Here is a 23,961-nt window from a genome sequence, read left to right as displayed (position 1 = left end):
ATGATTCTTTAATTGTATCTAGAAATATTATTCCACTTTTATTTATTTTACCACATCTTTGGTTCCAACTTCTTTATATCACCAATCCATTATATTATTTTAAATGTTTCGTAATAGAATTAATTTAAAGCTAGAGATATTGTTCTTCTGGTGAAGCCATCTTTCTCAATCTTACAAAGAGAATAATCAATCTTTCAGTGATTGAAATTTGACTCATGGAATCATGGTCTTTAAGCTCATGAATGTGATATGCCATATGTGACAAGGCAAAAAGAAATTCACATCAAAAGGATTGTTCCATCATCCATGGACCATAGATATCACATTTAGAAAAGTTCCAAAGCTGCGTAGTTTTACCAAAATCTAAGAGACCATGAACGTGTTCATATGGTTCTTACAAAAGTTAGAAAAAGGTGGATTGTACACATTATAATTCCACAACATTAAACAGCTCTTAGGAATCTCTGATTCACCCTCTTCATTGTTTCTTTTTCAAGGTAAGAAAAAAATATGACTAACCTAATCTACAAATACTTCATCTTTAGGCCTCCCTGCAACATTCTCTACTTTCACTTACCCACCGAAATAAGTTGAAAACAACAGAGCAGAGATGCTTGAATGCAGAACAAGCCAATGAAGTACATCTTACCGTTTAACTTCTCTGGAAGAGGGGTTTGACCAGAAATAACTCGTGAAAATCTTGCTTATATCATACAATGGTGGTTTGGCCAGATGGAGCTTTCAGACGCTAAAGAGAAGTCTCCATGTCTTGCTTATGAATTGTCTGCCTTACCATCTTCCTTCAATACTGCACTTGGACCATCATCAAAACCAGATACTGGAGCAAGCTCGTTTAGGTCGAGGAAACGCCTTTTACCTACTACACCCTCAACTTCTTCTTGGTCTGTGCCGTTTGATTTGCTAAGTTGATTATTCTCGGTACCATTTGCCGTCTCGGCATAGTCATTGACCTCTCTGGGCTTTTCTTCTTCAGAAGACTTTGTTTCAGGGTCATTTGCATTTTCTTCAGAGTCTTCGCTTTCCATAGTGAAATTCCCGTTCCCTGTTTCATCCGAATGTTCATCTGGCTCAACCAATCGCTTACTTTTAGCCGCTCCAGTTGCTTCTTTGTCTGATTCTGAGAGCTCATATTGTTGGTAATCGATTCTTGTGGCTCTTTTGCTACGTCTCAGGCCAGGTCGGAAATCCTTTGACCTTGATCTTGACTTAGTTTCTCGCCGTGGCATTTTCTTAACCCTTCGGGGTTCATCACTATCTTCTTCGCTATCACTTAGAGAATCTTCTTCCTCCTCTTCTTCTTCTTCCTCGTACTCAGCATTGTCTTCATCCCATTTGTACTCTTCATCTCCTTTATCTCCTTTATCTCCCCCTTCCTCTCCCTCAGAACCACTAGAAAACTTCCTCTGTTTACGCTTCCTCATATATTCTTCATCATAAACTGCTTCCCCAACAATGTCATCATCGCTTTCAAATTCTACTTCATTGTCTGAAACAGTTTCAACGAAGTCTGTTGCTGAATACCGCTGGGACCGTTGTCTGCGCCTGTTACTGTCACGAAATTATACTCAGTTAGTTCGAACTAAGTTCCCTCCGGGAATAATTGAACGTGAAAAGAAAAAAATGCACTGGGTCTTGCCTTCTGTCCAAGGACTCATCTCTCTGCTCATCGAGCGCATCATTGTCAGCAAAATCAGAAGATCTGGCACATGCTGTATCGTTCACAGGCTCAGTAGGGTGGATTGAGCTTGTCGATCTGCCATTCTCAAGAGCGTCCAATCTGGCTGATTCTCTTCTGTGAAGAATAGATTCTGGTGATGGATGTTTCATCCTGAGATAGTATTTACCAAAACAAAGCGGAATGTAAGAGGCAATAAACAATAGTCACCAAATAACAGTGTCAAGGATATCAACAGTAGAAACGATTCACTAAGAGCGTACTTTGTTATCTTGATAGCTTCATTTATCGACTGATCATAATCATCTGCAACAACATTAAACGATTAGTAAAGCTCTGCACCCCAGTAGAATCAAGCTGGATATTTAATCAGGTAAAAACATTAAAATAATATCTAACGGGGCATCATAAATTTCCAACAAGTTCGATAACCTTACCAAAAGTGTATCTAACTGGCTTCCTATCACGGAGAGAACGGCCAGCACCAAGACCATCAACAACCAAACAGTTATCGAGGAGGAGAGCCTGTCTATGTTGCTTTTTCAACAATTTTTCTTTCCTCTGACAGAAGAAAGGCAAAAAATGTAAATGATAAGGACTATTAAGCCGCAAACTTAGTTCAGTAGTGGAGTTGTATACTACTGTAACCAACGTGAAACAGAAGAAAACAACAACGCAGAGAGCAAACTGGAACCTTGTGTTCTTTTTCAATCTCGGGAAGCATATCTCTCGTTAACTTCTTCCCTAGAAAATTTTCAATTCTACTACTACTTGAATTAAGCTTTTCCTGCAAAACAACGGGACACGGCATCACAATTAGCAGTAAATACATAAAAACTTATACCTATTGTCTATTATAATAGTGTAGTCCTTTAGAGAAGCAAACATCAATTGACAGCATAGATAACACTAGAATCACATCATAGCCAAGCACCCATATTTCATTGCGAGAATAAATTAGACAGCCATATGAAATTATTCTAAGCAATTTATCTGAAAACTCATTGATTGTAGTAGAGACTTACAGAAACATCCTGGAATTCGTCGAAATTAGTGGCAACAGCTTCCCATTGGAAAGTTACGTTAGGAGGAATCTTGGAACCCTTAGTTTTGGCCTTAACCACCTCTGCCTTCCTTATTTCCCGATATAAACGGTGACCAACTAAGGGATCATCCTCATACCTTCAATAACAAAAACAGACAGATGCTATCAGAGATATGCAGACATGGGAGTCCTGGTTAGGTCTTTTTTGTAATTGCCACAGACCAAAAATTAACTCCATGTGAATCACCCCCAACGCGATCTTTGCGAAAAGCTGACAGATGAACACCAGTTTTAAGAGAGTGGTCAATGTAGCTCCTGATATCCTCTTGCTGTTGAAATTCAGAAAACACATAGAAACCGTAAATGTTATAACGATCTTGTTTTCAAGTCAATCATTAGCCTCGCATCAGCGAGCACCAATGGACATCATAAAGTGAACACATATAGAGCAAAAAATAACGATAATTCATTTTTAACTGAAAACAGATTGACATACAGCAGCAACAATACCTCAACACGAATATCACATAAAGCTTTCAAAATCACCACACGAACAGCTGGATCAAAAGATTTGTACACTTCCGTCTCCCGCCTACAAGATTAAGACAAGAGTCTCATAAACGATTTCTAATCAGTTGCTATGAGATTCAGAAAATCATAACGACTCACCCTTGCGAGGCAACAATAGGAAGGTCCCCTTCTGCGACCTAAACAAGCAGGTAATGTAATGTCAGAACATGATAAAATGAAAAAAGTGTGCTTCCAATAAAGATGGTTAGCAAGTATTACCCAATGCCAGCAATCTCTAATTTTTCTGCACAAGACAGTAACCCAGGTATCACGTGTGAGAGCCATTCGAGTTACAGGAGGAATGGCCTGCAGGTTGAAAAAGAATACAAAATGGTAAACTGCTAGGCAATTTGGAGATATATAAGTACAGAACACAAACAAAGGATAGACAGCCAAAGAAAGCACCAACCTTTAAGAGAGGAATATGAATATCACTTAAAGTATCGTTAGGATTCAGCAAAGCCGTCTCAAACTCCTCCGCTGAAAACTCCACATTGATTTTCAAAAGTGGTCTAAAAACCTTCACCAACAAAAAAAAAGAAGAGAACTTTGAGAGAGTGAGTGAGCTACTCATTGGCAGCAGCTAATAACAAACAATTTGAAGATTAAGAGAGAGAGAGAGAGCTCAACATGCAAGAAGTTGAGGACGGAAGCAAGCTCCCACATAGACCTAAGATTCCACCGCGGCATCTGCGAAGGCTCCGGTGGCGGGACAAGCGAAGTAACGATCTTGCTTTTCGCTGAGCTTCTTCCTCCAACGCATTGCTGCATCTGACTCTCATCACCATCATCATCTTCCTCCTCATCCTCATCTTGATCGTCGTTGTCTACCACCACAACCACCTCTTCCTTCCGTTTACACTCCTTCTTAGCCGGTTTGAGCTTCCTCTCCGCCGCTCGCTGCTCCTGGAGCCGCTGCTGCGTCCGAACAGTGCAAGCGCGCGAAGGCCTCGTTCTCCTGAGCGGCGTGGTGGTGTCCTCCGCGGGAGTTTTGGTATCGGCGACCGGAGAAAGATCGCCGGCGGGGATGCCGGAGACGTCGTGGTTGAGGGGAGATTGGTCAGGGATGATGTCGGAGGAGGATCCCATTTTAGAGGGTGGAGAGATCAAAGATCGAAATTAGGGTTTTTTTATATTTTTTTCTTAAAAAAAGTTTTGTTGATTTCAGATTTTTTAGGGCATTGTAACAAGAGGACGGAGAAAAGGAAGACGAAGGTCCAAAAGCGTCGACTGGTTTTGGCTTAAACGTTGTCGTTTTGTGGATCTGGGAGGAGAAGGATAAAAAAAATGGTGAATAAATGGTCAAATAGGTCTTAAATGAGACCACCTCAATAAAAATAAATAAATAATCCTTATGAATTTATGAATAAACACAAATTGAAAATTTTGGAAGTGTTGTATAAAAGTCACGGATATAATATTTGGTACAATTGTCAATTTTGTAAATAATACAGTGATTTGAATATTGCTTTGAAGTTAAAAATGTTACTTTTGATTTATTCAACTTACATAAATAACTAAGAAAATGATTTGGGAAAATATAAACATAGATGAGACTACATGATTATGTAAAGCAAATGATCTCTAAATGGTAAGGATGATCACAAAAGATCTTTCTCTTATTAATTGGGTCCAGGGAGATATAATTAAGATGCTGACATTTGGTTCTTACATTGATACTTCATTTATATCTCACAACTAAATTATTAAAACTTCATAAACTACTTTATTAGTTGAGGAATTAGGACTTCTACAGAAGGAGTTATGCTTAGGGAAAATTTGGAAAAATACATTTATATAAGATTATAATTTGAAAAATACACCTTGATTTATTAATTTTGAAAACTACACTTTTGTATATGTAAATTGACCAAATTATCCAATATAAATATTTAAATAACACTATTAACAACTATGTTTTTCAAAATTCAGAAAAACTTGCACTAATTCTCTGAGATTTCCTAATCTCAAATTTAATTTCGCTCTCTTATGATTATAAAATATCAATTGCGTTCTCTCATGGTCTTAAAATTAGTTTTACCTTTACTAATTATGCTTGTTGTTTTGTTCTGAAGATCTTTTGTGTTTTTTTAAGAAATACTAAGCAAAGAGAAAGCGAGTGTCTTAGAGGAGACATGTAATCATACATTGTTCCTTTCCAGAAACTACAAGTCGGTCTATTAAATTGTTTGCCTGAGCTGAACAGCATATACTGAGATGCTCTGCCTTTTCAACGTTGGACAGATCTTTATATATAGTTTCAGATCTTTACATATTAGGAAATTGTGAGGAGCTTAGAAAGATTTCTTTGGATTCTAAGAGTGTCTTGAAGGTTGTAAAATTTCTTACGTAGACAAAGAATGAATGTAGTTGAAGTTAAGCACTTCTACGTGCTTTTGGTATCCTTCACATGATGTGGAAGGCTTGAAGTTAATCATGGTGCTGTTGGGTTTTGCTCTGTTGCAAATGAATAATATAGAAGTTCCTGAGGAGTTCAATTGCATAACAGCTTATTCCCGACATTGTAGCTCAGGTTTCTGTTATGGTAGTTATTCTCTCGGCCTTGGTTCTTGACTCAGGAATTAGCTCTTATTCTCTTATGTATAGATGGAAAGGAACAAACCAAAACGCTCATCTGACGCAAGTTTCAAAATTTGATTTAATAGGTGCATTCTTGTTACTTTTTGTTAACTGAACTTTTGTTAAGCGTCACAACAAAGATTATCGACGGATTAATGTGAATCCATCCATGAGTGTTCAAGGCGTCAAGGGTATCCACGCAAAAACCTCTACTACAGGTGACTTCTAAAAGGAGATGATGGTACTTTGTTTGTCAATGTCACCTTCATACAGTTTCAAGTAACTCATAATGAATTTGAATTGTCTCTACCTCTTGACACCGTCTCTTTATTAATCTATCTAACTTGGAGAAAAAAGTCTTTTAACAGCAAATAAAGTGTAGTTTTCAAAAACTTAAAAAATAAAAGCATTATTCAAAATTTAAACTATAAATAGGGCTTTTTTCAAATTGTCCCTTATGCTTATTAGTTTAACTAATCTACAATTTTTGTGTTAGAAAAAAACAAAAAAAAAACTCACAATAATAATATAATCAGACTTCCCTGGCTCCTTACCATTGGCTCTACCACAAGTGCCTCCTATAATACCAAACTTGTCTATTTTTCTGTTCTCTTTTAAATTGTACATCAGCAAGTCTACAACTTCTTTTCTTACTTTTCTTTTTGGAAGCAAATGTTTTATATCAAATAATGATCCTACATCTTAGATAATCTAGGAGTTTGTTACCTCATTCAACAGTTTATTGCAAGAGGAAGATACAACTGAAAAAGCAGAGGCCAAAAGACTAAAGAGAGAGAACAGTTTCAAATCTATAATCCTAAAACCCTTTAACTTATATATGACTTACAAACAAGCTCACAACAAATGCATCCTCTCAACATAAGACTGAAGCAACCACCTGTTGAGAGACTCACCACACCCCACGAAACAACCCGAGTTCCCACTCTCCGTGAAAAACGGTGAACCGAACACGTTGAGCAGCTCCTCAACCGCTTGTCTCACCATCGACGTACCAGTGACTCTACTACGTCTTCCCCAACCAGTTACTATATCTATCCGAGCAGGGCCACGTCCCGAGACTAACATCTGCTTACGGAACCAAGCGAGCGTCCTAGACAGAGCCGTCACCGCGGTTCCCTCCGACATCACATGGAGATTGATAAGCCAGTAACTGCTGCTCTTCTCCCTCAACGCGTCGGGGAAAACGTTCTTCTCCGCCGCGACTTCCCAAACCGACCCCGCCTCTTCTTTCAGCCCTGACTTGTGCAGAAAGTCAACCACCGCGTCCACAAGTCCCCTCTTGCTCTCCCTGTCCTCGCTGTGCATGAGATCCAAGAACCTCTTCACATGGCTACGCACGTTTTCGCCGTCAGGACCAGCAGACGGCATCTCGAGGAGAAACATGTGCGCCGGATGACCAGTGCTAGCCATCAGCTGACCGCAGAAACCCACGTCGAGTTTCGACCTACCGTCCGTGCAACAGCTCAACAGCAACGTGTACGTCTGCAAAGAAGGGCGTAGGCCAAGCGCCAGCATGTTCTGTAACAACTCAGAAGCTTCGCTTATCTTGTTAACCCTAAGGAAAGTGCTGAGAAGTGAATTGAACGTAGGAACGTTAGGCAGAAGACCAGCACGAAGCATCGCCTGATACCATCGCCACGCCTTCTCCACGTTACCAGCTTTCCCCCACAGATCCACCAGAAGACCATAAACCGGCTCGTCAGGAACCCACCTCTCCTCCTCCATCTTATTGAAAACAGCTTCTGCTTCCTCCAGATATCCGCAGTGTCCAAGCACCACCATCACAATGCTATACGTCACCTTGTCAGGCTTAAACCCGGCGCTCTGCATATCGCGGTAAAGCTTCAAAGCGCTCTGATAGTTTCTCGCCTTGGCGTGCAAGTCAATCATGATGTTGTAGGTGACCAAGTTGGGTTTACAACCCTGGTCAACCATCTCACAGAAGAGCTTGTGCGCAGCGGGTAACCGCCCAGCTTTTCCAAGACAGTTTATGATGAGACTGTAAGTAAAAGTGTCGGTTTCGATCCCCGCAGCGTTCATTCTATGATGCATATCCATGGCAACGTCTAGAAATCCAGCTTTAGCATGAATGTCTATAAGCGTACAGTACGTCACACGGTCAGGTCTGCATCCAGCCTTTTGCATTTGATTGAACACATTCATAGCTTCCTTCAGGTAATTGGCGCGGCCGTAGCTGTGGATAAGACGGTTATACGTGACTGTGGTCGGCAGACATCCTTCTCTAACCATCTCATCGAGGAGCTTGTTTATTGCGCCAAACTGTTTAGCACGGCCGAGGTTACCCAGCATGGTGGTGTAAGTGTAGTCGTCGTGCTTAAAGTCAGGTTGCCTTTTCAACCAGTAGAAGAAACCGAGAGCGTTTCCGTAGTCGTTCATCTTCATAAGGACTTGGTTTGCTTGGCGTGGACTCATCACAACGTGGAGTTTTTCTAGGGCCTCTTCGGCAGCAGGGCCCCACCTGAAGCTTTTCAAAACGCTGCAAACATTCTCAACGACGTGTTGTTGTTTGGTATTATTACAATGCTGCTGCTGCTTTCTTGGCAGAGCAGATCCTGAAGGGGTTGAAGATTTGCTGAAACCGTTTGAAACAATATTGGTTCTCTGCAGCATGCTGCTTGTTGTCCTCTTGCCAGATGTTGACGGTACTGAACCTTGTTTGACGATTCCAGCTCGCGCAGCTTCCTTAGCCCCTTGGAAGCTGCGATTATGATTTCTACCTATAGCTTTCACATTGGAAGACTTGATACTTGTGATAGGCCGAGCTGGATCCACCATAAAGCTTTTAGGTAACCCAAACACTTCACTTCCTCCATCAAACGAAGGAATCTTACCGTTTGCTAAATCAGACAGAATGTTTACCGCTTTAACACCGGCCCTGAGAATCTGGTCCCCAATAGGTGCTGCTGAAGAAGCTTCCTCCTCCTCTCTAGCGACTGCCGATGCATAACTAACCGAATGTGGTGACTGTGGCAATAGAGATGGCCGACCAGAAACATCAACCTTATTAGGAACAACATCATGGTTACTACTTGTCTCTCCTGGTAATAATACACTTGCAACTAGAGATGACTGTGCTTTTCCGCTCTGTGCAGCTTGATTCCTAAGCTGCTGGCGTCTGGAGACGCAAGGTTCATCGTCTTTGTATGCACGAGAAGCCCCAGCAGCTGCAACTGATCTGGATCCACTAAGAATAAAGGATCTTGCTGAGCTTGAAAGTTTACTAATTTGCTTCGCGGGTGTCATTTTCTCTGCAACAAAATGAAAGTTTTTACAGATTCAAATAGACCTCACAGGAGGAGAATGATTATCAAAGCATATTTTGAAAAGAAAAAAAAAGATAGTTTAGAGCTCTTCACCAGACTTTGTACATTACTACAACAACTAGCTTCGTCTGAAACAACTCAAAGTCTCCAACTTTATTGTCTACTCACAACTTAACCATAAGCCCACTTCTAAATAGTGAAAATTCAATGCAAAAAAAGGTCTAGGTCTATACTTTGTATATTACTACAACAACTAGCTTCGTCCCAAACAATTCAAAGTCTCCAACTTTATTGTTTACTCACAAGTTATAACCATAATTTCAAGCAAAAAAAAAGAAGTTATAACCATAAACCCACTTCGAAATAGTCAAAATTCAATGCAAAATCCAACGCTAGAATAAATACAAAAAAAATAAAGGTCTATACTTTGTTGTTCTGCATAACATTCAAGTCTAACACGATGCTGAAAATCATATGACTCGAATCTCACAAAAAGTTTCTTAATTCCAGTGAGGAAGAAGATAGAGAACAAAATTCACCTGAAGAACGGTGGAGGCACAAAAGATGGTCTTCTCGTCAAAATTGAGAGAAGCGTTCTTTCTTCTACTCTCCAAGCATATTGATTGATGATCACACGACACGACGGTGGCTGCGAATTCAAGGTCACAGAGCTCTCTGTTTATTTATATATATATTTTTTTTCTTTTAATAAATTTTCAGCTCAACTTTCACATATACCCCTAAACTTTCATCTGTTTTCTAATAAGATGCAATAGTATTATTCTTTACTGAAATCTATCAATTGTAAATAAGATGTTTACTTTTTCCCCCTTAAATTATTTCTCACAGCTAACCAGTATAGTGATGAAATGGCTATTTTTAACATCTTAATTTAATTTTAATTGATCTATTAAGTTATAAAAGTCGTATTTTATTTAAAAAAATCAAAAACGTTAGTCAAATTTGTCAATTCTGAAAATAAAGTATGGTGTATGGTCATTATGAAAGAATATTGGCCTTGACTCACAAGCTGAGTTATTATTATCATCTTCTTTTACCTTTTCCCCTTCTGACTTTTTCTTATTTGCAACGTAGAAGCTTTGTCCTCCTCAAGTTTCGCAAGTCTTCCATGTACGTGGCCTTGCTTTCATGACTGTTCTGTTGTTACTTCACTACTCCAAGAGATTTTGTTTTATGTGTTTGACTATTAATTACAAAATAAAGTACACTACTGGAGTATAAGCTTTAAGTACGCATTACCTTGTTGAAAGATGGATTGTATTTGTAACTGTGTGTAATGATTTTTTTTCTGCTAAAAGATATAATTTGTAGGTAATGTTTTGTTCAAAGGTTTTACCTTTATTATCTCAAAGCCAACTCAAAACTCTTAAACACAAGAGTTTAGACGCACAAAGATGTTTAGACGCACAACTTTTCTTAGTAAAAATCTTTATTACACTGAAACCTTATCAAACTCATCACAAGACTTGTCCTTGTCCACGACATCTTTGTAACGGTACCAATGTGAGACCAACAAGAAATAAGCAAAGTTGAGTGTCATCACACCAGCAACAAAGTAGTAAAAATACTCCAATCTCCCTTTGTTCAGATCTTCAGGAAGCCAGTTCCCACCCCTAGATCCCTCCGTGACATCATGCACCGCCGATAACAAAAAGCTGCTTAGGTAACTCGCCAACCCAATCCCACAATAATACAGAGAACCCGCAAAGCTTCTCATGTTCTCTGGAAACTGTTTGTAGTAAAACTCCATCTGACCAACTCCAGCTAAGGCGTCTCCGATGCCCATTAACACTAGCTGAGGGATAAGACACATACCGGACATTGAAGAGATCGCTCCTTTTCTCGGTGCAAAACCTAGCGTCGGTCTTGTCAAAGCTACATTTCTTCTGTGTTGCTCTACACCTGCGGACACCATCATGCTTGCGATGCATAGAAACAGTCCCGCTCCAACTCTCTGAAGCTGTGTGATACCGCCGTCTCTCCCTGTGTACTTTCTAAGGAAAGGTACAAGGACGCGGTCGTAGATGGGTATGAAGATTGTCATTCCAAGCATCAAGAAGACCGTATAAGTCGCGGCTGGGATCTGGAAAGTTCCCGAGCCGAGGCGTCTGTCGGATTGAAGAGACTGGAAGATTGTGTAGGTTGTTTGTTGAATGTAAGCTAGGTAGAACAGGGCGGCTGAGAGCCAAACCGGAAGCACACGGATCACGCACTTCACTTCCTCCACTTGCTGGATACTGCAAAAGTTCCATGGGTTCGCTGGTGATCCATCTATGTTCAGCTTGTCGTCTGGTGTTTGGATTGCCGCTTTGTCAAGGCACCTGCAAATTGAGAAAAACCCTAAAACGTTTACGTTTGTTCCACAAGAAAACTCGGTAAAAACCCTAAAACGTTTAACTATGTTTCTATTAACCATACATAAAAAAAAATAATACATATTTAACCAATAGTATTTGAGATGAATTAAATTTTATAAGATCAATGTATTTTGTAATTAATATAAAGATTAAAGTAATTATTAAATGTATTTAAATTTTAGAACTATACTATTTGTGTAACAGAGGGATTAACGTTTTTAGTACCTAAACTGCTTTGTATGGCTAAGTTTCGAGTTCTTGGAGTCCTTCGCTATGTAGTTGTAAAGACCATCAGAAGACGAACCAACTAGCTTTAACCTCCTTTTCTTGATCGCGACAACGATGACACGTGTTATGCTATGAATGGGACTGCCACTGGCTTTAACCTTGACGTAAAGCTTAGAGCCAGCGAAGAAGATGATGCAGCCAAGTAACATCAAGATAGCTGGGATGGCTAAACCAATGCTCCAGCTCACGTTTGACTGAACATAGACGATGAGCGTTAACGATACCATCTGAGCAAACGTGAACGTGAAGAAATACCAATTAAAGAAACTCTCTATCCCTCGTTTGCCTTCTTTGGTCTTGGGATCAAATTGATCAGCACCAAAGGGGAGATTGCAAGGCCTAATCCCACCGGCTCCGATCACCAGCAAAACCATTGCTCCGGCGAGAAACATTATCTGTCCTATAGATGGCCCCTTGCACACGCTTCCTATTTCCTTGGCGCATTTATCTGGATGCAGCTGGTTAATCACAGCCGTTAGATCCATCGCCACCGAACCCTTTGAATTAAATACAAAACAAAAGATTCATACGTTCAGACAGGAACAGCAAGATCAGTGAGTGTTTTCAAAAAACTTGTGTGACGAAGTGGTTACGAGGAAGCAAGCGATCATGGCGAAAGATAGGGTTTTGTAGCGGCCGAAGTAAGAGTCGCAGAGGAAAGCGGCCACGATGGTGCCGAAGTTGCTTGTGCCACCGTAGATGTTGACGACGGTCGCCGCCGTGATGCTCTTCATGTTGAAAACCGTCGTTAAGTATATGACAAGATTTGATGAGCTCCCAACTATTCCAAGCTTCTCAAATGTCTCGTTTCCTAACAAGTTAAAGAAACAGAGCATCAAGCTACCATGTTTATAAAACTCATCTTGTTTTTATTTTCCTTCAGTTTCATGTTCCTTTCAAGATCAAATGTTACATTTACAAAACAGGTTCATGGAATCCTTTGTATTATGAATCTAAATATTCCTAGCTACATAAGTTACAAAGAAAAAAAAGTATTCCTAGCTACAGAGAAATATAGCATAAACCTACAATATAACAAATTTAAAATTAATACTCTTGCTAAATTATAAATAGTTTTCGGTAATATTTTTGTATGATCCTAACATAGACTGTATCCAAAAGTTAACTTTTTTTTTTTAAGATTATAAAGTTAACAAATGTTGATAGATTTATATATGTATTTAAAAAGTCTTGAATAAATATCTGCTTCCAATAAATATATTTTAAATACTACTTTCTTTATTGACAAAAGATACTTTTATTTTCTTAAAATTGAAGTCTGTTTGAATTTATCTCTGTATTTTTTAATAGGGGAATTTATTGTTTTGCATAAAAACATAAATTTATTTATATAGGAACAATAAAGCAAAATGAAATTTAAGAAGAAATCTAAAATTAAACAGATATTTTGGTAAAAAAATAAATAAAAATTAGAAAATTGTTTTAAAACCAAGAGGAATCTAAAAGATGGTTGACAAATCAAAGTAAAATGTTATTAAGGTAAAATTTTTGTTTTAAAAGAAAATTAACTCATCAATTTATTGATTTCAAATAGTAGTTTGTAGAGATTAGACTGGACTTTGATAGGTGTTTTGTCCGTTTCAGGATCAGAGTTTTCATGCAAACCAAAAAGAGTTAAGAAATGATATGGATCAGTTAGAACTTAGTACCAATGATGAAGGGCATGACTTTCCACCCTCTGTAGACGATCTTAGGCTCATCATTCTCTTTCCCTGTAATGTTCTCCTGTGTCTTCTCAACCTCCATTGCTCTCCGTTTCTCTCTCTCTCTGCTCTACTCTCAATAAACGTGTGTATGTATCTCGTAAATATTTATATAGTGGGTAGAGTGAAGAACCAAAAAGTTAATTGGACATTATACCAAACCAAAGTGTTTGATTAGATATTAATTTGACTAAAAAGAAGACTCCACTTTATCAAAAGGAGAGGACAGGAGTTGGTATTCCTTACTTATTTGTCAACAACCGCAATGCCTTGCCCAGCCTTATATACAGAGGCCAAAGGGTGATTACAAAATAATATGATTTTCATTTTATTTAATTTTGTTTTCTTAATCTTTACCTTTAATTTATCCTACCATTATGAAATTTTCTACAAAATTGTTATTTACAATATACATAACTATGTAACTTCTTATATTATTTATAGCAAAATGTCATTTAGTTTGCCTATTTTACCTATTATGTATAGCAAAATGTCATTTATTTTACCTATATTATGTAACTTTCTTATATTATGTATAGCAAAATGTGGCCCCTTAAAATTGGGAAAAAGGTAATGAGAGGCCACCAAACAAACGCACATTCCATTTTTATTTCTTGTAACAGAAAAGTTTGGAACTTTAGATATCTTATTAATTTTTTTTTGTTATCATGGTTAGTGACTTATGAAGTATTCTAAGCTCTTCTGTTTCAACACTAAGTAGCAATCAAGAATTTATCCTTCACTATATATCTGTAACATGGGCAACGAATATATCCTTTACTTTTTTTTATCTAGTAGGTACTACTAAATGACATGAAGAAACGAAAATAACAAGTTGTTTGATAAACCTACATCGACCACATCGACATTAAATTTAGGCAGTGAATGGAGACAGGGTCCTTGTAAAATTTATTACGGAATTGACGATACCGTCGTTGATTTACCATTCATGAAAATTTGTTTGACACATGTAGTTGTCGATTTATTGTCGTTTGTTTTTTTAGTTGAATGTAATAAAGCTGACAGGTTTTAAAAAAATAAAATACATCGTGTAAAGGCAATAATCTCCTCGTTAAACGTTACTTTAACAAAAACATTCATACTCCTTTTTTTTAAACAAAGCATTCATACTTCAATCATGCATTTTTATAGAGAAATCATTTTTGATCGCAATGATCGTCTCTTTACTCCTCATTTTTGCACGCGCAGATGCTTCTTTTTCCTATGGTAAATGTGAGCCTCAACGTACAGGTTCATGTCATATAGATATCTCTATGTTTTAAGATAGAACGAATTAGAGATTTATCTTGAACTTTTCTCTAACTGCCGGAAATGCAAACTCATTTGTATATTTTGAAGTTAATAAGTCTCATCTGAAATTTGAGCATTTACTTTCTCAAGTGAGGGGGTAAAAGAATATTTATATTGATTTCATAATAAAAAGGTGTCGTTTATATTATTGGTATCCGAATAAAGCATTCTAATTTTATAGTGAGATATGATTGTAAGAACAACTTGAAGAGAATATGACTGATGGGAAGGTCAGATTAACTTTTCGGTCACAGTTTAGACCCATCATCTATCTTATTAAAGCTGAAGTACAATTTCGGTGTGTTTGGATACTTGGATAAAAGTATTAAAATTTTTTGGTGTGTTTGGAAACATGGATTGTAGTCATTTTAACAAAATTAATTTTGTTTGGAAACAAAGATAGTAGTATTAAACAGAAAAAAGTAATGGACTTAAATTATTAAGTCCATTATAAAAGAATGTTGTCAATATATATAAGAAAAATACAATACAAAGCACAATTTGAAATAACAACTCAAATTATGGTTTTTATATTTCATATTAAGTTTTTTAAATAATATATATAATTATTTATATGATGATACATATTAAATACTATTAATTATATGATTACTTATATGATGGTACATATAAAATACAATTAATTATATGATGAAATTATACGATATATAATAATGACTAAGGATGAGTTTTCAGACATCCATACGGGTTTGGTTCTGATCGGTTTGCGTTTCGGGTTTTCGAGGTCAAAGATTTCAGTCCTATTAGGATGTTTCTAAATTTTTGTTTGAGTTTGATTCGGATTTTGCGGGTTTGGTTTGAGTTTGTATAACCTATTTAAATAACATATATCAGAATACCTAAGCTTAACATATCAATTGATTTGATTTAAAACTTTGGATACGAAATCAATAATTATTTTAAGTATTTTTGGTGATTTGAGTATACTTTAAGTATTTAAAATATTTGTTTTTGACTATCTATATATATTTTCAAGTATTTTAAACCAATTTAAAAATATCATTCTTGATGTTTTATATACATTAAATATAAAATAATTAATGTATAAGTATATAAATCTATTTTTAGATAAATTCAGGTACACGAATACTTTGGTTCGGATCCGATTCGGTTCTCTAACTAACAAAATTTTGAATAATTCGAATATTTAATCAATTTATGTTCAGGTTTGGTACTATATTTACGGATTGGTATCAGTTATGTTCCTCGAATTCATTTTGCCAAACCCTAATAATTATATGAAAAACAAATATCATCATATTTTTTAAAATATACATCTGCGGAGGTGCAGAGATCAAAGTCTATAATCATTTATTTTAACAACAAACCAAATAAATATGTTGATTGAAGATAGAATAAAACAAAACTAGAGAAATACATAGTTTACCAGAAACAGTCTATGTGTCGAATTTATTATAAAGAAAATTTTATTAAAATAAATAAATTTAATAATTACAAACAAATAATATATTTCACAAAAATGAAAAATAATATCCGCGCTTTCGAAGCGCGGGTCAAAATCTAGTTCTCTTTTATAAACTAAAACTTTTTTTGTTGGATTAACGCAAACTTAATTAAACATAAACCAATTACGTTCTGAAAACAATATATGTTGAGTGTTTATCCACTAGCACTTACTGATAATCAGATGCCGTTCAATCGTACTATATATTATTACAAAAATAACTTGTCGTTTTCTCATGGAGCTGGTGGAAATATACGTCAGCTTTGGATCATAACGTGCGTAAGTGCGTTATGGACCTTATTGTCAGGTTACAGATGACCTTCGGTCAGGCATTGGACAACACTATTAGCCAAGAACAACAAAAAAAGAAAAATTGATGCAGCATCATTTAGTTGATCGGCTGCAAAGCTGGCTCATGTTCAAGTGTTTTAGTGAACTGCAGAAACACACATAGAATTATGTTTTCAAGTTTCATAGAGACATAAAAATTGCATTGCTGTCTTAAGAACAATGTTTCGTACCTGAGAGATCTTAAGCTCAAGCTCGTTCCACTCTGAGGATGGATCGCTTCCTGAAACTATTCCTGTTCCTGCATAGACCAATGCTCCAAGACCCTAGGGAATACAAAAAAAGAAGAAGAAAAGGAGATCAGATAGATGCAGTGACATAACAGTAGATGTGTTACACTGAGGACAGCTTACGTTTTCGACTAAAGCTGATCTTATGCCGACAGAAAATTCACTCTCGCCACCACCAAAGAATCCGACAGGTCCAGCATACATTCCCCTATCAAATGTCTCTGGACAAAAAAAAAGGACAAGTATAACATGTAACAAGTTTCAGTATATAAAACATACTTATCATAATCTAATCAAGTATAGTTACGCATCTACTAAGGCAGAAAAAATCATTCTACCAATTTGCTTAATCAAAAGTCTTGCTTCTTCTACTGGGCATCCGCAAACAGCTGGCGTTGGATGCAGAGTAGTTAAGATGTCAAACTGAAAATAGACAAAAAAAAACATATTTTTGGGGTAAGAGAAGAAAGTTGCAGCTTGCTTCACTCAGTACCATGATGACTGTAAGAGATTCATATAACAAAAATTGAGTTCAAATAAACCACTGAAGAACCGTAAATCTAACCTCGTCATCTTCTCTTCTTAGCTGCCCTGCCAACTGAGAATATAAATGCTGTACTCTTGCAAGCTTTCTCACTGTTTTGGGGGGCTTTACAACTACGCTCTCACATATGGCCTGCAAAAAGCAGACGATTATATATGATTCTGCTATAGAAAGCTGATTATTATATGGAACTTAGCGACGTTATATATTGTTAAAAGAGCCTAAACATGCAGTCACTATCCACTTCTACTTGAAACTGTGGTTGATGGAGTGAGCTTACACTAAGTTTTTCTCTTATATTCTCTCGCACAATGGAGAATTCAAGATCGTCTTTGGGACTGCAAATGTATTTTGCAAAATAATATCAGTATGCATAATATCTGGAGGTTCGTAAACAAGCATACCGTAAGTGTTTACAGCACAAAACAAAACAGTTGACCTGGTTAGTAAGTCACGCTCTAGCTCCAGATCAGAATCCTCTGAATCACCTCTAGGTCTGGTTGCAGCCAAAGCCTCACTCCAGACGCCTAGATGTTTCCTATAGAAGAGTCTCTCAGGCTGCTCCACAAGAACCAACATCATTTCTAAAAACCAGCGAGTGCTAACGAAATAGCTAGAATAAGTAACGTACCGTGTTCCCTATGAATGCTGGTGCACCTGGTGGTTGAAGACAGAACTGGTACGCGTCTTGCCCTTCACACTGTCGTATTAATAAATGTTACTGAGATATTAACACCTAAATGTTGCTTTAAGAGTAAAGATATGTGGGAGGAAAGAAACTCACCTGCAACCGTGCTAACCAAGCAATAGGATCAATATCGGTATCAGTAATGATTCTGCTGCTGCGTGCAAGCACAACCTGATTACCAAAAACCAAAACCATCAGGTTCATGAAAGGAAGAAGATATGGTTTATTAACTAAGTTACCTTGCTTAGTGGTGAATCTTCTGCCTTAATAATCTCCAGAGCAGTATCTACAGAAGGGTGATAGTCTCCTTCACTAGGAACATGGTTCTTGCTAACAACAGAAACTCCTAGAGATTCTCTCTTTAATCTCACAATTACAGAAGAAACCTGAAGCATAGTCTCCTCAAGTGATTCAATGGCATCTTGCAGCGTCCATGAGAGCTCATCCTCCCAAGCAACAGTTGCAGCAAGCATTGAGCTTCTCTCAAACTCAACAAACTCCACCTATGAATGAACCAATCAAACGCAAGTCATAATAGTTACAAAACTCTCTTAAAAAACGAAACTAAAACTCTCATACCTGTGGTACTGCAAAGTAAAAGGCGCCAAACTGTTCCCATTCAACACCAACTTCTCCGTTGGGATCAAACCGAAGTCCACCATAGGCACGAATCAGAGGAGAGTTCAAAGACAGAAACCTTTTCAAGAAAATAGAGCAAAGTGACCCAAAAAAACTTTCATATAGCTTTTGGTTCTGGAAAAGAAAAATGTGAATGTTACCTTCGGATAGACCTCCAGTGATCATGAGAGAAAGGAACATGATCACGGAAATATACAGCAGATCCGAGTCCAGCAACACTGACCGGATTACAATCAGATGATCCGTTCACACTCTCGCTAGCCATTGCCAAGTCCTGGAGAAGCTCTGGACGGCCAGTGTCGCTGCGAGGGGAGAAGAAACAGCGAGGAATAACATCATTCTGTGCATGAAGCCAATCTAGTGCCCCGATTTGCTGGTCAATGGGCACCTACAACGACACCATGAGTAAAGCCTTGAAAGGTCTAGAACACTTGTGTTTTTGTTTTGATTTTGCGCGGGACAGTTTTGCATTTTAGTCTTTAATAATAAACTGTAATTATTAAATTTTTATATTTTAATAAAATATTAAATTATAATAATCAGTATTAAAATATGATTACAAATAGTATGAAATTTTCAAAAAAAAAAAACATATTTAATCAAAAACTTATGAGAAATATAGTGATAAGTAGTAAAATATAATAAAAAGATATCAAAATGTGATTATATAAATTATAAAGAATAAAAGTAAATGGCATTTTGAAAAGTCTTAAAAATTTGAAGAGATAAGAGTTAGTTGAGGGGATAAGGATTTATGAGCAAGCAGATGGACACCAATATCCCATGTACCAATGCAAAGTCTCCACGTGGCACAAGCTCGATGTTATAACGTACCTGGAATCGGACGATGCCAGAGGAGAACGGAGGCGGTTCCGACTTGAGGTTAGAGACGGCGGTTATCAACCTCTCGGTTGCTGCCGCTAGTGACTTAACCGTTGATAGAGATCTCGTCTCTACCGTACCAAGTGGCGCTTCATGGTCAGCCTCACACCCGTTCATGGTCAGCGAACAGAGTAGGAGTCTCTGTCTGACGCAAAAGGTTACTGGTGGTATACAAATAGACACGTAACGCAAAAAAAAAACTTTCGAGGGATACGATTCGGTGGATGAGGCTGGAGAATAGCTTTAGAAGATCGGAATGGAGTTATGTTTTTATGGTTTGTGCCCAGGAGATAAGATGAACAATGAAGCGACGCCATATATATTGTTTAGACTAGAGAGGATAATTAATTAGGTATAGATGTTTCTCATCATGGAATCCACGTCTTTGTCTGACCTGATATATATAGATGCCATGATCCTCACGTAATAGATAAACTAATCAACTATGTCGTTAAATGGGACACATATGTTCATGTTTGACATTGTACACCTTTTTCTTTTTTTTTTGGTCAAATAGATGTACACCTTTAACATACAAATATATATGTACACATTACTTCCATAAACTCCAATAAAAAAGTTTAAAATTATGATTAAAAACGAAAGTATAAATCAACTAGGAGTCTAGGAAACTTGTAAAACGAATCCCATATACCAATGTATGAGAACATATATAGAACACTTTCTTTAAGGGCTCTTCTCGTCTTCATTTCTAGTCATATTATCCATCTTTAAGTCGCCGCCTATGATGGAAGATAGAGCAGTCGCCAAAGCCGATTGGAAACGTGGATCTGTTGTGATCGCTTTGATTGTTTCCGCCGGTAAAGATTGCACTTGATGAGTGATATTCTTGATATCAAGACTGTTTGGTGTGGGATGTGGAGAAGATGAAGACGATCTTCCAAATTGGTCAAAAGATAACCCAGCGGCTCGGGTTTGAATCATATGTTGGTAAGGTGATTGTTGATGGGTGCTAATGTTTCCGTAAGGTGCACGGTATTGCTCGTTGCGGTTACCCCAGTTCATCAATGTGTTGGTATTGTTTGAGAAGTTGAGATTGGTCGAAGGGTAACTATTAGCTCTTGAGACATTACTCGGAGGAGGAGCAGTGAACTTATTGAGCAATGATAAGAATGGTTGCTGGGACGAGGAGGAGGTTGTGAGGTCGAGAGTGACGGTGGGATGGCCTGAAGAAGTTTGGAGAAGTGGTTTTGGAGTGCTGGAGAGAGAGAAGTTAATGCCATGAAGATCGGCTGCGGAGGAGGAGGAGGAGGCTCCGGAGAGGAGCATGGAGGCTGCGGCGGAAGTGGCAGAGGCCATGGCGGTTGCTGACATGGGAAGTGGATGGCTGTGTGTTCCTTCGTAAGTTGAGATAAGTATAGACATATCTTCTGAACATCTTTGTACCTTAACAAGAGATCATGTGATTGTTATGGTTGGTTATTTTTGATAATATTAATATATTAATATCTATATGATTTTGGAATGGTTTAAACTAGATTAATTTACTTGTTTTCTAACGGGACAAGAAGGTGCAATGGTACAACGATAGTAAGCTCGAGGACAGGGATTCCCTTTAGCTATTTTCTGGCCATACTTCCTCCACTGACATCCATCGTTCATCTAAAAGATATCAAACACAAACCCAAGAAGATAAGAATACTTTTACTTAAAAGTCAAATGTTATGAATACCTTTTTGCATGGTTCTTTTAAGAAAAAAGGTTGTTTTTAGTATTCAAGATATGAACTATTTCGTGCACAAAAAGAAAGAAAGAGATATGAACTATTTAACAGTTTTCCTGTGTAAAATAACTTTAAGCTTAAAGACTACAAACGATAATTAGGTTTTACTCTCCAACTAATCAAATAAATACTTACATTTAGTTCAGTGATGATATATATCCAATCAAAAACTTTGAGAACCAAGAATTATACTATACATGTTAGTATTCATATGTATATACTAAATTAAAGATGTGAAGTAAACGTACTAACCGTCGGTGTCTCACATCTTGCTCTCACAGAAACCCTAGTTTTCTTAGCAATGTTTTGAGGCAAAGGCTCTTCTTCATCTTCATGCTCATCTCCATCATTCTTAAACCCAAAACTATTCTCTGATGGGATTTTATTACTGTTACTAACCTCCCTATGGTCAAACTCTAACTTCTCACTAGGATTACTCAAATCTCTGTATTCAAATCCCATACTTAACCTTTGTTCATCAATTTTTTTGTCATCATCGGTTTCCTCCATGGAGTCTTTCATTTTCTTTTCTTTACTCGTCACCGAGCCACTTGGAACCGGTGATTTTGACCGTCTACCTAGGCTCAACAAGACAAGTTCTTCACGCTCACTAGTTCTTTCTTTGGCTTCATCTTCTTCTTTATGTTGATGATGGCCTTTTGGTGAGAACTTATTCGGGTCTTCATGTTGTACCATTAATTGGTTGTATTTTGTTTGAAGGATCTCAAACTCCTTTTTTGTTCTACTCAATGATGCCTTTAACCTTCGGTTTTCCTCTTTAGCCTCCTCCATTTCGACTTTAATTGAGTCCAACTGATCCCATCATACATTTATAATATATGATGAGTCAAAATATGTAACATATACAAACATTTAGTGATTGATTGGTTAATCGTTCATTGATTTGATATTTATGCCTTATAAATCCTATGCATAGTTGTGACACACGTGAGAATTCTTCTCTGGTGTAATTTCAAAATAGATATGAACGTCGATTCAAAAAATTAAACTTATCATTAAACCAGAAAAGAAGACACCTAACAATTAAGAGTTCAGAGATCTAGCTAAATAAAAATTAAGATCTCAAATATAATTACTTCATTGACTAAAATAAATCAGTGATGCCGTCAAAAACAAAAAGAAGATTAAGATAAACCAGTGATTAATAGTTTCGAATAAAGAACCAAAACCGTTAACCAAGCAATTCATGAGTAAAACTACATATGAAACATGCGTATGTAACTTCAGGATTGATTTATGCATATATGTATGACATATAATTAGCTCAATATTGAATAACAGATCAATTATGAATTTATGATACCTTAGATCTGATAATATGGTCGTATTCTTGATGAGAATCAAGTTCTCTCATCTCCTCGGTTCTTTCTTCTTTTCCATGGCCACTCCTCAAGAAATCTTCCTTCTCCATTATTCTCCTTTGATATTCTTTTCGAAAGCTCTCATAATTTATTTTGGGAACTGTTTGATTTTATATAAGCAACCTATACATCCTTTGACAAAAAAAAGCTATGCATCCTTTGACTATACCAATTAAATAATTTACAAAACCTGCAAGTTTCTTAGATTAATATTCAGAAATATAGTCTATATATTATTAATAACTTGCCGAAATTTTTATCTTCAACATATATCATATAAACAATACAAAGCTAAACTAAAATCCAAATGAAATAGTCTCCTGTTTGATTTAGCGATCTATTCCAAAATTATAACTTAAAATCATATAAAAACATCAGTTTGTAGACCAAGAGTAAAGAAGCATTGTAGATAAATGCACTAGACTAAATATTTTTACAATTTATATGTACACATTTTTGGTTGCAATACTCCAAACCATCAGAAAACACAAGCACGCAACTCTGAAATCTTGAAAGGTCAACAGCCAATCCAATAGAACTAAGCAAACATAAAACAAGTTAAATTAACAAAGTATGACCAAACTGAAGTGGGATCTTAAATATTTGAGTGATTCTTTTTCTATTAAGTAGATACCAACACACATACTTAAAACAATTAATCGTGCATCCGATTTATTAGGGAAAAAAGAAAGAATAAATGTGTCGAGTAATTAGAAAAGAAAGAAATATTCAACTTCAACGCCTATGTTTAGGTATATACATCAATGTCTCAACAAATAAACACTATTTAGGTTTGGAGCCGAAATCGTGGACCCACCGGCCGACGCTGCTGCTAAAGAACAACGTTGAAATTTCTTGTATACATGTAACATGTTACAAGTTTTTTTTTTTTTTGAAAAAAACATGTTACAAGTTTATTGCAAACGAACTAATTTATTGGATGTATAACTTGTACTTTTACATGAAACTTATTTTATCAACAAAAACACATGTATATTATCACGTAAATGTTGTTGCATCTGAATTCTAATACAAAATAACATGTTCGTAAACATCACAGTAACAGATGGATCTGTAATGTACAACTATGATCATTAACACAAAAAAAAGCACTTACAAAG

At 36.9% G+C, this 23,961-nt stretch overlaps 5 protein-coding genes across 6 annotated transcripts; all 5 read right to left on the bottom strand.

Moving 5' to 3' along the window:
* Window positions 1–369: 369 nt before the first annotated feature.
* Window positions 370–4,577, bottom strand: LOC108822844 (DDT domain-containing protein DDR4). 2 transcript variants are annotated; one of them, XM_018596028.2, is made up of 12 exons: window positions 3,942–4,577; window positions 3,721–3,831; window positions 3,531–3,617; window positions 3,411–3,448; window positions 3,252–3,333; window positions 2,964–3,070; window positions 2,722–2,878; window positions 2,391–2,483; window positions 2,134–2,257; window positions 1,960–2,002; window positions 1,658–1,849; window positions 370–1,563 (listed from the first exon to the last, which is right to left on the bottom strand). In XM_018596028.2, exons 1-12 carry the CDS (start codon window positions 4,398–4,400, stop codon window positions 774–776), a joined length of 2,283 nt encoding a protein of 760 aa, XP_018451530.1. In that variant the 5' UTR covers window positions 4,401–4,577; the 3' UTR covers window positions 370–773. The 2 variants fall into 2 exon arrangements, with proteins under 2 accessions (XP_018451530.1, XP_018451529.1); XM_018596027.2 differs by having other exon boundaries at window positions 370–1,569; window positions 3,942–4,576.
* A 1,948-nt stretch (window positions 4,578–6,525) lies between these two features.
* On the bottom strand, window positions 6,526–9,874 carry LOC108823029 (pentatricopeptide repeat-containing protein At1g18900). The gene is made up of 2 exons (XM_018596256.2): window positions 9,736–9,874; window positions 6,526–9,181 (listed from the first exon to the last, which is right to left on the bottom strand). Exon 2 carries the CDS (start codon window positions 9,174–9,176, stop codon window positions 6,747–6,749), a length of 2,430 nt encoding a protein of 809 aa, XP_018451758.1. The 5' UTR covers window positions 9,177–9,181; window positions 9,736–9,874; the 3' UTR covers window positions 6,526–6,746.
* Window positions 9,875–10,518: 644 nt separating this feature from the next.
* LOC108818880 (protein NRT1/ PTR FAMILY 2.9) lies at window positions 10,519–13,815 on the bottom strand. The gene is made up of 4 exons (XM_018591829.2): window positions 13,533–13,815; window positions 12,456–12,673; window positions 11,800–12,359; window positions 10,519–11,538 (listed from the first exon to the last, which is right to left on the bottom strand). The coding sequence occupies exons 1-4, from the start codon at window positions 13,627–13,629 to the stop codon at window positions 10,650–10,652; spliced, it is 1,764 nt and encodes a 587-aa protein (XP_018447331.1). The 5' UTR covers window positions 13,630–13,815; the 3' UTR covers window positions 10,519–10,649.
* A 2,752-nt stretch (window positions 13,816–16,567) lies between these two features.
* On the bottom strand, window positions 16,568–20,073 carry LOC108819352 (isochorismate synthase 2, chloroplastic). The gene is made up of 13 exons (XM_018592366.2): window positions 19,667–20,073; window positions 18,973–19,220; window positions 18,773–18,890; window positions 18,433–18,696; window positions 18,290–18,364; window positions 18,137–18,205; window positions 17,945–18,063; window positions 17,786–17,843; window positions 17,527–17,637; window positions 17,300–17,384; window positions 17,085–17,182; window positions 16,905–16,997; window positions 16,568–16,819 (listed from the first exon to the last, which is right to left on the bottom strand). Exons 1-13 carry the CDS (start codon window positions 19,829–19,831, stop codon window positions 16,772–16,774), a joined length of 1,551 nt encoding a protein of 516 aa, XP_018447868.1. The 5' UTR covers window positions 19,832–20,073; the 3' UTR covers window positions 16,568–16,771.
* Window positions 20,074–20,103: 30 nt separating this feature from the next.
* Window positions 20,104–23,534, bottom strand: LOC108819167 (probable WRKY transcription factor 61). The gene is made up of 4 exons (XM_018592157.2): window positions 22,783–23,534; window positions 21,711–22,271; window positions 21,224–21,337; window positions 20,104–21,121 (listed from the first exon to the last, which is right to left on the bottom strand). The coding sequence occupies exons 1-4, from the start codon at window positions 22,888–22,890 to the stop codon at window positions 20,402–20,404; spliced, it is 1,503 nt and encodes a 500-aa protein (XP_018447659.1). The 5' UTR covers window positions 22,891–23,534; the 3' UTR covers window positions 20,104–20,401.
* Window positions 23,535–23,961: the final 427 nt, after the last annotated feature.

Source organism: Raphanus sativus, chromosome 8, assembly GCF_000801105.2.
Source record: "Raphanus sativus cultivar WK10039 chromosome 8, ASM80110v3, whole genome shotgun sequence".
NCBI classification, from domain to species: domain Eukaryota; kingdom Viridiplantae; phylum Streptophyta; class Magnoliopsida; order Brassicales; family Brassicaceae; genus Raphanus; species Raphanus sativus.
Note: the sequence above shows the minus strand (reverse complement) of the source record. Positions and strands in the feature narration are given on the sequence as shown.

Coding starts and splice junctions, on each gene's coding strand:
- LOC108822844 (XM_018596027.2), bottom strand. CDS start 4,400: ATGGGATCCTCCTCCGACATCATCCCTGACCAATCTCCCCTCAACCAC. Junction 2,258..2,390: donor AGATTGAAAAAGAACACAAG/GTTCCAGTTTGC, acceptor TTCTTCTGTCAG/AGGAAAGAAAAATTGTTGAA. Junction 2,003..2,133: donor GCCAGTTAGATACACTTTTG/GTAAGGTTATCG, acceptor ATGTTGTTGCAG/ATGATTATGATCAGTCGATA.
- LOC108823029 (XM_018596256.2), bottom strand. CDS start 9,176: ATGACACCCGCGAAGCAAATTAGTAAACTTTCAAGCTCAGCAAGATCC.
- LOC108818880 (XM_018591829.2), bottom strand. CDS start 13,629: ATGGAGGTTGAGAAGACACAGGAGAACATTACAGGGAAAGAGAATGAT. Junction 12,360..12,455: donor CCATGATCGCTTGCTTCCTC/GTAACCACTTCG, acceptor TTTAATTCAAAG/GGTTCGGTGGCGATGGATCT. Junction 11,539..11,799: donor AGCCATACAAAGCAGTTTAG/GTACTAAAAACG, acceptor CTCAATTTGCAG/GTGCCTTGACAAAGCGGCAA.
- LOC108819352 (XM_018592366.2), bottom strand. CDS start 19,831: ATGAACGGGTGTGAGGCTGACCATGAAGCGCCACTTGGTACGGTAGAG. Junction 18,697..18,772: donor TTTACTTTGCAGTACCACAG/GTATGAGAGTTT, acceptor GTTCATTCATAG/GTGGAGTTTGTTGAGTTTGA. Junction 16,998..17,084: donor GATCAGCTTTAGTCGAAAAC/GTAAGCTGTCCT, acceptor TGTATTCCCTAG/GGTCTTGGAGCATTGGTCTA.
- LOC108819167 (XM_018592157.2), bottom strand. CDS start 22,890: ATGGAGAAGGAAGATTTCTTGAGGAGTGGCCATGGAAAAGAAGAAAGA. Junction 22,272..22,782: donor ACCATATTATCAGATCTAAG/GTATCATAAATT, acceptor TGATGGGATCAG/TTGGACTCAATTAAAGTCGA. Junction 21,122..21,223: donor CTTGTCCCGTTAGAAAACAA/GTAAATTAATCT, acceptor TCTCTTGTTAAG/GTACAAAGATGTTCAGAAGA.